Here is a 14,405-nt window from a genome sequence, read left to right as displayed (position 1 = left end):
AGAACAGGAAAGAGGACTATTATCTAAATGGCATCTGTTTAGGAAAAGGGGAGATGCAGCGAGACTTGGGTGTTGCTATGCATCAGTCATTGAAAGTGGGCGTGCAGGTGCAGCAGCGGTGAGGAGGGCGAATGGTATGTTGGCGTTCATAGCAAGAGGATTTGAGTACAGGAGTACAGAGATCCTGCTACAGCTGTACAGGGCCTTGGTGAGACCACATCTGGAGTACTGCGTGCAGTTTTGGTCTCCTTATCTGAGGAAGGACATCCTCGCCATGGAGGGGGTGCAGAGAAGGTTCACTAGGTTGATACCATTGCATATGAAGAAAGGTTGGATAGACTAGGCTTGTATTCTCTGGAATTTAGAAGATTGAGGGGGGGCAAGATCTTATAGAAACATATAAAATTCTTAAGGGTTTAGACAGACTAGACGCAGGTAGGTTGTTTCCAATGCTGGGAGAAACCAGGGGTCACAGTTTACGGATAAGGGTAAGTTTTTTAGGACTGAGATGAGGAAAAAATTTCTTCTCTCAGAGAGTGATGGATCTGTGGAATTCTTTGCCACAGGAAGTAGTTGAGACTGGTTCCTTGTCAATATTTAAGAGTAGGTTAGATTTGGCCCTTGTGGCTAAGGAGATCAGGGGGTATGGGGAGAAGGCAGGAACCAGGTACTGATTAGCCATGATCATATTGAATGGCAGTGTAGGCTTGAAGGGCCAAATGACCTACTCCTACACCTATTTTCTATGTTTCTAAGAATATTCACCCCAGGAGCTCTAGGAAAATTGAGGATCTGAGATTGAATCCAAATGCCTATTTTGTCAATACCTGAAAAAATGAATGTTTGGTAACTTGAGTTTTCCAATCAATTGTTCAAAAGATGCAAAACTGTTATCTATAGAAAGGTTTTACAAGCATTTAATACCAAATCTATACCAATCATTGAAAGTAGAATCTTGCAAGGAAGCTGAAAAAGGTAATTAGACATAATGGGGTTTGCAAGAGAAAAGTCCTGAAATTCAAAATATATTCTAAACTGCACCCATATTCTCAAGCTGTATTTAACAACCAGATTGTCAGTTAGTTTATATAAAACAAAAGGAAGTGAGGACCCAAAGAAATGCCGAGATAGAAACATTTTTGGTGGAATTTAATTCCATTTCTACCCAAGCAGGACGGTCAACACGATTATGAAATTGTAACAAGAACATAAGGCTGCGTATATTGACCATCCAATAATAAAATCTGAAATTAGGAAGCACCAAACCACCATTCCTTTTAGACTTTTGAAGATGACCTTTATTTCAATGGGGGCACTTTCCTTGCCAGATGTAAGATGATATAAGTGAGTCAAAAAAAGATTTAGGAATAAAAATTGGTATAGACTAGAAGAGATACAAAAATGTAGGTTGAATGTTCATTTTAATAGAATTAATACGACCAATCAGAGATAGATAAAAGAGACCTTTTCGTTTAAAACAGTTTCACATGCTTAAGTCGAGAAATTTTCCTTTTAAAAAATTTTTTATTTAAAAACTTTAAAAAACAACATAAAATTAATAATAACAACAGAAAAAAAGATTTTTATACAATATAATAAGCCCCCCTCCACCCCCTCAGCCAATCCCTCAAGGGGAGCCAAAAAAAAGATAAAACATATATAATATTTTAAAATATTTCCAAACCCATATATTCTAAATAAGATGACCACATTTTAACAAAAAAGAGTAATTATCATGTAAATTATATGTTATTTTCTCCACATAAATACAAAATCTCAATTCATTATGCCAACGTACTATATTGATCTCTACATGGTCTTTCCAAGCAATTGCTAAACATTTTCGTGCCACAGATAACACCAAACGAACAAATTCAATTTGAAACTTATCCAACCCCAAGCCAGTCAAAGAAACCATATAACCTGACAAAAAAATCTCTGGATCTAATGGTAATTTAATTTTAAATAATTTCTCCAAAACCAACCTGACTTTTTCCCAGAATTGTACCTTATCACAGGACAAAACTGCATGCAAAAAAGTTCCAGTACTTAACCCACATCTAAAACAAGAATCCGAATGACTAAATCCATATTTTTTCAATTTCTCAGGAGTCAAATAGAACTGATGCAAAAAATTATAATTAACCAAACCATATCTTACATTAGTCAATTTAGTTACCCCTTCATGACACATAACCTCCCAATCCTCTTGAGGTATAACATAAGTTAAATCACTTTTTCCATAGTTTCCTGTAACAATGATACGTATCTGAAATAAAACCTTTCTTTGGTATAAAGGAAATCAAAGATTCAAATTTCATTAACTTAGGTAAACTCATCTCTTTACCATAATTATCCCTTATCAGAGGTCTAAGTTGATAATACACAAATAATGAATTTACCGGTATATCAAATTTCTCCCTCAATTGATTAAAAGAAAGAAACTGTCCTTCAAAACCATCCTTAATCACCTTTATACCCTGAAAATACCATATCTTTAGTTACCTATTAAACATTGAAAAATGATTAAGCTGATTTTGAAAGAAAGGAGTTTGAATTGATAATTTACCCTTTGTTCCTATAACATCATTTCTTTTAACCCATATCTTTAACAAATGTTTTAATACTGGCATATCATATCCCTGCAATAAATTCAAATTCCACTTATATATAAACTGATGAACATCAAATTCAGAAATACAAGCTAACTCCACCTTAGCCCAACTAGGAGGCTGATTAATATCCATCATTCTACTCATAAACTTCAACTGTGCAGCTTCGTAATAATTTTGAAAGTGAGGCAACTAGAGTCCACCTAATGCGTATTTCCATGTCAATTTCTGTAAAGCAACTCGAGCTAATTCTCCCCTCCATAAAAATTTCCTCACCACCTTATTCAAATCCTGAAAAAAACCCTTTGAAAGTAAACACGGTATTGATTGGAATAAATATTGAATACGAGAAAAAATATTCATTTTAATACAATTTACTCGACCTATTAATGTTAATGAAAGATCCTTTCATTTAATCATTTCCATTTTAATCTTTTTCAATAAAGGTACATAATTTAACTTATATAAAGATTGATAATTTACATTCACAGTTGCCCCTAAATATTTAATTTTATAAGACCATCTTAATTTTATAATATTTTTACACTCTTTATAATCCCTTTCCAAAATTGGCAATATCTCACTCTTATCCCAATTCACCTTATACCCAGATAACTCCCCAAATTGAACCAAACGTTCTTGTAAATATTTCAAAGACTGTTCTGGATGTGTCAAATAAATCAATACATCATCAGCAAATAAATTAACCTTATGTTCATCATCTGCAATTCTTATCCCTTTAACTTTATCATTCTGTCAAATTGGCTGAGCTAATGGTTCAATGACCAATGTAAACAAGGCTGGTGACAATGGGCAACCTTGACGAGTTGATCGCGATAATTGAAATGGCAAAGAAGTTTGACCATTTGTCACCATCCTAGCAACTGGATTTTTATACAATGCCTTAACCCAACCAATAAAAAAAGGGCCGAAATTAAACCTCTCCAACACCTTAAATTAAAAATTCCATTCAACCCTATCAAAAGCTTTTTCCGCATCAAGTGCTGACTCGATGCATTGATCAATGTTATCAATCTAAGAATATTATCAGACACACTTCTATTCTTACTAAAACTTTTGATCTGTATGTACCAACTGAGGTGAATATTTAACAAGTCTATTTGCCAATACTTTAGCCACTATTTTATAATCCACATTTAATAAAGAAATTGGTCAATACGAAGCTACATTCAATGCATCTCAATCTTTCTTCGGAATCACTGTAATTATCACACTAGAACAAGATTCCGGTAGTGACTGATCTTCAGTTATTTGTTGCAACACATCCTTAAATATAGAAGATAAATCTTCATAAAACACTTCATAAAATTCCACCGAAAATCCATCATCACCTGGCGACTTTCCATTTGGCATCTCTTGTATAGCTTCTTTAATCTCAAAATCTGTAAACGGAGCTTCCAATTCCTTTACCTCTTCCTCCCCTAAAACCGATAGATTTAACTTAGATAAGAAGGATTCAATAGAACCATCATCCTGTTTTCCCTCAGAAGTATACAATTTCTGATAAAATGAATAAAATTGGTAATTAATTTCCTGAGATTTATAGGTAACTATTGAATTCTTTTTAACAGCATTAATAGTTCTTGATACTTGTTCCATTTTTAATTGCCAAGCTAATACCTTATGAGCCTCCTCTCACCCAACTCATAATAACGTTGCTTGGATCTTTAAATTAATCGCTCATACAGATATGTTTGTAAAGTATTATAACATAATTTCAACTTAGTTAATGCTGCTTTCTTATCTTCTGTAACCTTCTGAAATTCCTTTTCCAACTCAGTAATTTGTTTCTGCAAGCCAAACTTTTCACCAGATACTGTTTTTTGACTTTTGTAGAATAACTAATAATTTGATTGCGCAAATATACTTTTAAAGCATCCCACATTACAAAATTACTACTTACTGAATTAGCATTTTCAGCCAAAAATAAAGTGATCTGTTCCTTAACAAAAGTAATAAACTCTGGTTTCTTCAATAACATTACATTAAACCTCCACCGGTAAGTTGATTGCAACATTCAGAACCTACTAAAGATATAAACAACATAGAATGATAGGATATAATCCTACTCTTATATTCAGCCTGCACTACTCTAGCCTGAAAATGTGCTGAAATCAGAAACAAATCTATTCTAGAAAATGAATCATGCCTAGATGAATAAAAAGAAAAGTCCTTTTCTGTCAGATTTATTCTCCTCCAAATTTCAACTAAATTCAAATCTTTCATCAAATATCCCATTTGTGTCGCCATCTTTGATTTCTTTATACTTTTCGGAGATTTATCCAATAATGGATTCAAAACACAATTAAAATCTCCTCCAATCAAAATATTTTCATTGGCCTGATTTAATGTTAAGAAAGCCTTAGTTATAAATCGATCATCATCGATGCAGTTGATGCAAGCGTAAATAGGTGCATAAATGTTCAGCAATGTCCAGTCCCAATGACTGTTCCGGATCTTCAATATCAAGAAGACTCTGTGTCAGTTCAACCTTCTTTTCATTTTTCCCATTCTTCCCGTTCCCATTTACCCTCCTTTTAGGTGATGATAACGGTGATCGTCCGCCTCCTCGTAAATCTGGCAACAAATTAGCAAAGATTAATGCATCACGATCATTCTCAAAAAAATTGAGACTGAAAATTTCCATATAAGACTTTCAATACCAGAGGATAACGAAAAGCAAATTTATAACCCTTTCTCCACAGTACTTCTTTAGCTGAATTAAATTCTCTCCACCTCTTAATAATTTCTTGACTCAAATCAGCATTAAAAAAAACACTCTGTTGCCCTGAACCGTCATCGGAGTCTGATTTTGTCACGCCTTTTGAACTTCAATCCATAATATTATTTCTCTATCCTGGTATCTCAAACAATGAATCAAAACTGCATGTGGTGGTTGGCCTGGAAAAGGCTTCTTCTTCAATGCCCTATGTGCCTGATCCAGTTCCAGACCATTCAGAAAAAATTCAGTATCCAGCACATTGGGAATCCACCTTGAAAAATTTTACCGAATCTGAGCCTTCAATATCTTCTGGAAGACCTACTATTTTTTCATTATTCCTTTGACCTTGATTTTCTAAAGAATCAATCTTCTTCAACAGTTCCTTTTTCTGATTCCCCAAATCCACAAAAGAATCCTCCACTTTTTCTATTTTTTCTCTATTTCGTTCCACTTGATCTTTACATTCATAAAAAGCTTCTTCAATTTGAAAAAAATTATCCTGTACAGTATCCACCACCTTTATGCATCTATTAACATCACTTTTAACCACATTCATATCATTCTTCACGGAAGACATTTCTTCACAAATAGTATTCATTTTAATTTTCATTTCCTTAAATCCCTGATTTAACTGTGTAGACATCTGTACTGACATATTTTCCATCTGAAGAGCAATCCTTTCCAAAATCGTAAATACAGAATCCAGTCCAGGTTCCACTACTCCCTCTTGAGGCCTACCTTCCTTAATCCCAGCCTCCAAAGTAAATTCCTCCTGCCTTGATTCCAGCACGGCAGGACTTCCCTCTTCTTCACCTATGCTTGCCACTCGTCAGTGTGGCTGCTGGTCTGCACCCCTGTCAACAGTGGGCCGACAGCTGCCGTCCGGGCCCCCCCGCAGCCCACACTTTATTCAAAAGCTCCCAGATGTGCGATGCACCGCGCATGTCCGAGAGCGTCGCTGACCGCACAGGCGTGTCCTCCAACATAGCGCTGCATCCCCCTAGACCACCAGGTAATACAAGGGGCTTGCGCAACTGTCCTCATTCGGCCGACCCGCCCGCGCGCCCGGCTTCACGGGCATTAATTAGTCCAACTGGGGAGAGGTGGAACTGCACTTCTTTCTACGCCATCAGAATCCTGTGTTTTACCTCAGGTAGAAGCCTGATGACTAGCACTTCTGAGATCAAGAACAATTTCTTTCCAATGGCTATTAGGCTCTTCAACCTTCCCTTGGTACACTAGACATAGATTGACCTGACACCATAAGAAAAGGCTGTTTGCATAATAATAACACCACTTTTTTTTCTTCTTGCACTATTGTAACTATAAAGAGTTATTCTAAATTTTGTATTTATTCTTTTTAAATTGATTTAACGTATGCTATTGAGCATAGTGACCTCAATCTAATAAATAGTTGCTTGAAGGCTGTGATCCCCTTTATTTGTGATGCATTTCAATTATTTCCAATACATGCCAGATGTATTTAAATCCTTTATTTTAAAACATAAACTTGAAATTATCTTCTTTAACATTCAAATGTTAAAAGACATCTGCATTAAAGCTCCGTGAATACAGAGGAAAATTCATGAAACGTGAAAACCATGAAAGCGGTTAATGAAAATTATGAGCGTTTCACTCCCCCTTCTCTATATTGCCATGTTTTTATAATACTTTAAAGCTCCCAATTTACATCAAATGCTATGGTGCGTGCTTCAACAAGTGCTCCAATACACCATTGCACCGTACATTCTCCTGGAATCGCGCATGCGCACAAGATCAAAGATGGCTGCGGAAAACCAAATGAACCTGCAATGCCTCAGACTCTAGCGAGGGCCAACAGGACGCCGACCTAACAAGATAAGTAAACAAAGTACACATTTTGGCTCTTACAGTACTGGTCCTTAATTATAATTAGATGTAATGTCTTAAATAATTACACAACAATACAAATAAACATATAAAGTTCAAACTTTATAGAGATCTTCTATCTTCATTAGGCCAGTGGTTACCAGCACATAGCCTTGAACAAGAGTGATCTTTACCACCACTCTGGATCAATAAAGTCTGAAACCCGTGTAGTGTGCAGTTTTTACTTCTAAAAGTGCCTTTGTCTCCAGAATCTTTGAATTAAAACATCCATCAGTAAACCTCAAATCTTCCTCAGACAAAATAGACACAGTTTTCCCTCTGAGTTTAACATGAGGCACTTTTTCAGCACGTCGTTAACTTTCTTCCTCTCTGCAGCGTTCTGCTTCTCCTAGGAAGGTTTTGAACTCTTAAAACCAAATTTTGAACATTTATTTGCTTCTCTCGATTTTAATAAATGAGCCTCTTTAACCTTCTCTCCAAAGATTTGCTCATCGTTTTCTTTCTTTTCCGCAGTTGGTCATAAATAATATAAGATTCCAACGACATTATTTCTTCATCTTGTTTGTCGCTTTGCTGAAATGCAATTTCTCTTGTTTTCTGCATCGTTAGTAGCTGAGCCTTCAAGCTTCATTCCTGTTTGTTTTCTGTAGTCAACTGTTTTGTGTTATTAATCAATGATTTGTTCTCTTTCAAAAGATGAACCTCTTCCTCCAACCTTTTACCTTTTGATAATGCTGAATCTCTTTCCTCAATAACTGTCTTCATTTCTTCAGCAGATCTTCTTTTCCTTCACCTTCTGACCGTGTGAATTTCATTTACAATTAAATCTTTATTCTTGTCAACCTCTTTCCAGACTTTTCCCTCGGTCACTTTCAAAAGTGAAGAATCATTGCATTCATTCTCATCCTTTTGAAATCCAGTTTTGTTTTTGAGTACAATGTTAAAATCTTTCCATTCAGTCTTTTGGTGATTAATATTTCTAAGCCTTTTTTAAAGATTTTGTTCTTTGAAGGCAGTTGTGTCACATTGCTAGTCACTTGCTCCTTTATCCCACCAGCACAATTTTCTGCGTTCGCCAGGTTTGCAGCATGTTGCGCTGTAACCTTTGGGCTGCAGAAGCTACTTCCAGATTTGTTTTCAGTCATTTGTTTTAGTCCTGCCTCAGATTCAATTACACATGAATAATCACCAGCGGTATTTGCCACATCTTCTAATAAAAATAATTCCTTCAATGTTGTTTTAGATCGTTTATTTTTACATTGATCTGTTTCCTTCAGAAGTGAATTTCTTATTTACAGTCTTTTGCTGTTCCCACAACTCATCAAATTTTACAACCGAAATTCTGTTGACACGCCACTAACTGTGCCTGAGCTATATTATTATTTCCTCCTGAAGGTCCATTAATTGTCCATCCAAGCCTAGTTCTAACAACAGAAGGTCCATCTCCCCTACTCTGTATTCCATTTAATGGTTCGAAAGTCTTTGGCACATCTGAACCAATAACCATCTCTACCTCAGAATTAACTTCAGGCAGATAAACCTTCCACAGGTAAGACAACTGATGGATATTATTTTGATGTGGGATGTTACTTTCGTGTAAAGGCATAATCTTCTGAGAGTATAAAATTGGAACATCATAAAAATCCTTATCATGCCATCCAGCAACCTTTAGCCCTGAAACAATGCTGGTTTCAATGACCTTTTCTTGCCCCATGGTTTTCAATACATTCTTCAACTTCCTTCCCTGAAGATTTATGTTTGTTTATCAGTCCCACTGTCCAAAAAGTTGCAGTACTGTGTGGGTCAAGAAATGCATAAGTGAATATTATTACATTCCCATTCCCGTTCTTGACTTATACAGGCACTATTGAGGGTTTGCTGTTATCCACACCGGCCCCAGTGAGACCACTTGTCTGAACTGAGACTGTAAAACTGTTTTCTGTTGCTTTCCTTGTTCCGGTTTCCTATTTTTCCAATTCCGTGTTCCTTTGATGGATATGCAGTATTTTAGGATGCTTCCAACTGCATATATCTAGTCACTTCTTGCAGTTTTTACTGACATGCCCTTTACACAGACAGCTAAAATGTGCTCTATTTTCCTTTTAAAAAGCGATCTCCTCATTATGTTACTTCTTTTCCAGCCGTAAACACATTTCCAAAGCATGCCCACCTTTACAGAACAAACAACTCTTCTCTGTAGGCAAGCTCTCCTTTTCCTTAATTACTTTATCTTTTTATTTATTTCTAATTGACACAGTAGTAAGAAAGGTACTCCTTTTCAATTTTGGACTAGACTGTGAGTTGGACCTCCTTACATCCTCGTTCCCCATTGATGTGTCTCTAGTATTTCCATATATTAGAACTGTTTCAATGTACACCTGGCCTTCAAGAAAATCCACCAAATCCTCTTTGATTGATTTTTTTCTCTAGAAATCACAAGCCAAATGTCTCCAGCTAGCACACATTTGGTTGGGTAATTTATCTGAGATGACTCGCATATTATCAGGCATGTCAAGCTCACTAATGTTGGCAATACAACATCCTCTTAAAAAGAGAGTGTATGCTTGTAGAGCCTTTGCATCAATCAGTTTTATTGATGACTATTTAAGAGACAAAGGAGGAAAAACCCAACACCCAACCCCAACCAACCAATTTTCCCCTGCAACCGCTGCAACCGTGTCTGCCTGTCCCGCATCGGACTTGTCAGCCACAAACGAGCCTGCAGCTGACTTGGACATTCACCCCCTCCATAAATCTTCGTCCGCGAAGCCAAGCCAAAGAAGAAAGAAGCTGAAACAATTTGACGCTTGTGCCAAAATTCTGCTCTAGTAAAGACTTAGCTTTGTCGAATCCTCTATCCGAGGAATTGTATTGGCAACTCTTTACAAGTTGCTTCAGCCGTCCTTCTGTGTACATTTCCAAATAATAAAGACAATTTCCAGGGTCTTGGCACTAGTTTTCAATATTGCGTCTAAAAGATCTCATGAACACTTGGGTGTCCATCAAAAGCTTGAATCTCCTTCTTGGGCAAAGACGAGAGGGACCATAACTGGATCAATGATGCAGCGATTTCATTGTTTCTCCTCAAGGATGATAGTTCCTTGTTCTGTTCTCCATCTCTTGCAGCAGGTAATGTATTTGAAAACCTCACATGTGTAGCTTCACCCATATTTCTGATGCTTGACTCAAATGCCAAGGAAGCTGCAGTATTTGACTGAACCCAAACTGCAGCTCTGTGGGCGGATGGTACCACAGGTACATGTGGCTCGATAACATCATGCTCCGGAAGGATTTGTCCATGTATGCGCAGGTCTTGTACCCGTGGTACTAAGATATCTGTCTTGATCATTTGTTTCATTTTCTGTGGCTCTTTCTTAAAATATGATTCCACACCATCATATTCTTTAGATAATCAACTTCGAGCATCAGATATTTCTGAACCTTCTAGTGGATTTGACCAGGAATTAATAACAACTCTTCTTCTTTTCAATTCCATTTGCCTCTCTTGCCTCCTTATCTCCTCCTCTTTCTTCCTTCGCTCCTCCCATTTCAGCTCCTCTTCTCTTCTTAGCTGATGTTTTACTGGAAACTTCAAAGCCTGAACCAGACGAACTTCTTTTGCTTCAACATTTGACGCACTGTCACTTGATCTTATTTCATCCTGCAGGTCAGATGTCTTCTTACTTACCCCTTTCTCCAATTTGAATAGTACATTTGTTGCATCTTTAGCCTCTTGTTCATCTTTTGGTGACACATCTTCGGTCATTTCCACATTGCTGTCTTCAGATTTCAGTCGTCATCTTCATTCCCATCAGACTGAAGCCTTGGCTTCTTCCCTTGCCAGATTCAATCTTGCTATGAGAACACTTTTAATTCCACTTGTATCTAATTTCTGTTGGCTCAGTTCTTCTCTAAGTTCTGCAACCTTCATGACTTTAATACGTTGCTCCTTAACAGCAAAATTAGCAGCTACTGTTGCCATTTTTACTCGTCTTGTTCATCCATCCTTCGAACACACACGGCATAAGCCAAATCAAGTTTTTTATGCAATGATAACTGAATATTTATCATCTTATTTTGTATTTATTGTCTCTTTTAATTCAATTAAGCATATTATTGTAATTTTTTTGATGTTTTGTATTTTTTTACAAGTAAATGGTTATATGGTTATGGTTATGGTTACCTGGTCAGCTGCATCAAGTAAGAATTTTGGTGTGCATATGACAGCAAACTCATTATCCGGTTATTTGCATTCCTTGAGATGGAAGGGTACCTTGTTAGAAAATGCATTTCTGTTCCTTTTCCTTGTGTTGGGCTTCTTTGGAACTGCGCAGGAGGACCATATAACCATAACCATATAACTGTTTACAGCATGGAAACAGGCCATGTCGGCCCTTCGAGTCCACGCCGGTTCACTTGAACAACTCCACTAGCTCACCCTCCCGCTCTCCGCCTATAACCCTCCAACCCCCTCACATCCAAGAACACATCCAACCTTCTCTTAAATAACAGAAGGGACCCTGCCGCAACTATCTCTTCTGGAAGATCATTCCATTCTGCAACCCTCTCTGAATGAAAAAGCATCCGCTAATATTTCTCCTAAAGTTTTTCCCCCTTCAAAGCAAGTGAGGCCAGTGTGGGAGTAGGATGGAGAATTAGAGCTGGAAGCCCAGCGTCACCCCTATTAGTCTGGGTCCTATTGTCATGGCAGAGGAGGCTGCCTCAGGAATACCCCATATGATACACTAGAGTAGAGGAAGTGAAGGGAGATATCGTAACTATTATATGGGGAAGCGCTATGAGATGGCTAGCAGTTGGCAGAGATAGAAGAGGATAATTTATTAGGCTGAGACTGGTTGAAGTCACTTGACTGAGGATATTGTGGGGAACAGTAGGATAAAGACCTCAATGCCGGAATGAGCTGGATTGGTCAGAGTTAAAAGACTGGGTGCAAAAAAGATTCACATGAAGTTCGGTCACCGATAAAACAACAGCTTGGACTATTGGAAATTTGTCTTTGTTTAGTTACAGTGTGGAAGAAAAGAATTGCAAAATTAACTATTCATACAGCAACAGCCGACAGGTTATATCAAAGTAAGTCACCTCCTGTTATATTATCTAACGTCCTCTCAGTCTTCACTCCCAATTAGCTGTGATTATTCCAGAGTGAGCTTTAATCTCCTGCTTTCATTTCTGTTTCAGTTTCACGAGAAACCCAGAATTATTTTTAAACTTAAATAATGTTTTTTGGAAAGAGAAGAGGACTCTCATCCATGAATTACCGTATGGCATTAAAGGCATAGGTGAGTAATCTTTCATTGCTTGCTTCCTTTCTACACGATGGAAATGTAGATTCAGTATGATGTGAGGGTGCAGGTGGGATTGCATGGCAGTGGGGCTACAGGTAACAGATTCGAGGAGTTCAAGAGGTGGCATCCCTGAACAGGTGACAGAAGTTAAAAAAACATGAAATTTATATACAAACAGGGCTGTGCATGCAAACTGATCTGGCCAGCTTGCAGGTTGCCTGAGGTTCGAGTACCTGTAGAAGGTATCTGGAACTACTGAGAGTTAAAACAAACCATACCTGCCTCTCCTCGATGTAGAGGGATGGGTCACTGATTAAAGAAGCAATAGAAAGAGTATGTAGGTTAAACCAAATGAACCACATTGATGCACCCAGGGCTCACCAAGACTGAGCCCCCATCCCACCCCTTCTATGGCACACACCTCACAAGTGGTCCTCTAGCACTGCCCAAGGATCACAGCCAGATGGGACCTCAGGATGTCCTCGAGAGAAAAAAAAGGTGAGTTCTGTACATTTTATGCATTTTGTGGCAAGAGGTCGGATCAGGTATTGAGTCGCGTGACTTTAGGTGAAGAGGACAACCAATTAGAAAGTGGTGTTGGCTGTGGGAAGATCTAATATTCATAGACACACAGGGTAGTGTCCTGCGACACATTTCCTGTCTGACCAGTGAAGTGACCCTCCATGTTACAGATTGGCAGGGAGAAAATGGTAGATAGAGTGGGAGAAATGAGCCTCTGGAATAGTACATTGGGTCTTTTTATGGCTGGCCTGCCACCAAATATCACTCAAATAATTTCCCTCGAGACTTCTGCTTGGGTTTGTTATAACGTTTCATTCTCTGATCTCCAGCTGACCATTTCCCCATGAATTGGTACACATGCTTTGTCCATCCCTCTGGCCTGGCCGATCCCTGCCTCGCATAAAGAAATGCTTGGCAGAGGTGGGAGTATTGGCTCATCAACAGGCAAATGGCTGTTTGAGGTCATTTGACCATTGGATGTCCTCAAATGAAGCATTGATCATTCAGCACAGACAGAGACCCTTAAGACTACATCCTTGTCTATTTTGATAATTAATTTATGCTTTGAGAACATGCTGATCTTCATCTTCACTCTCTTCTTCCCAACTATCTGGCTCTCTGAACCTTGTCTGCTTCCATCCATGATCCAGCTGCCCACATCTTCCAACTCCACCCCTTTCCCCCTTTCCCACTTTGCTCTATCTGCCTATTATTGGGCAGCATGGTTAGTGTAATGCTGTTATAGCGCCAGGGACTGGGACTTTGGTTCAAGTCCCATGCTGTCTGTAAGGGGTTTGTGTGTTTTCCCCGTATCTGCGTGAGTTTCCTCCAGGGGCTCTAGTTTCTGGTAATAAAGAAGGACAGGCAGGAAGGGAAGGTGGGGTAATGCTAGGTTGGCCATTCCAAAGAAGGACATGGTCGTAGGTTACCATATATATGTGTGTGTGTGTGTGTGTGTGTGTGTGTATGGCCATGACCTCCTTTAGAATGGCCACCTAGCCGTAGCGCTCTTAGTTGAGTATGACATTAGGGCAATATTGATAGATGACACAAGATCTAAGCAGCGAAATGTTGAATCCATTTGGGCAGAGATTAGGAATAGAAAATGTTAAAAAAGTCAATGGTGGGAGTTGTTATTATTGGGTGGCCTATAGACATTACAGTGGCACAGGCAATAAACCAAGAAATATCAAAGGCATGCAAGGATTGTATTGTAGGGAACTTTAAAATGCACCTAGACTGGGTGAATCAGTTTGGTTGATAACCTTGAGGAGGACTTCATAGAATGCATATGTCATGACTTTCTTGAACAGCACGGTACTGAACCTACAAGGGAACATGCTATCTTTG

At 38.2% G+C, this 14,405-nt stretch overlaps 1 protein-coding gene across 6 annotated transcripts in view; it reads left to right on the top strand.

The window, feature by feature from the left end:
- st3gal4 (ST3 beta-galactoside alpha-2,3-sialyltransferase 4) overlaps positions 1-14,405 on the top strand; it is a 161,801-nt gene that overhangs the window by 93,882 nt on the left and 53,514 nt on the right. For all 6 annotated transcript variants that reach the window (XR_011343262.1, XR_011343260.1, XR_011343261.1 and 3 more), the window contains exons 4-5: positions 12,250-12,318; positions 12,427-12,527. Coding sequence is in view for 3 of the 6 variants with exons in the window: in XM_069894424.1 (XP_069750525.1) it covers positions 12,250-12,318; positions 12,427-12,527 (170 nt within the window). In the remaining 3 variants the exon portion in view is untranslated. The remainder of the gene's footprint in view (positions 1-12,249; positions 12,319-12,426; positions 12,528-14,405) is intronic.

This window comes from Narcine bancroftii, chromosome 8 (genome assembly GCF_036971445.1).
Source record: "Narcine bancroftii isolate sNarBan1 chromosome 8, sNarBan1.hap1, whole genome shotgun sequence".
Classification (NCBI taxonomy): Eukaryota; Metazoa; Chordata; class Chondrichthyes; order Torpediniformes; family Narcinidae; genus Narcine; species Narcine bancroftii.
The sequence above is the reverse complement of the archived record's forward strand: the minus strand, read 5'-3'. Positions and strand labels throughout refer to the sequence as shown.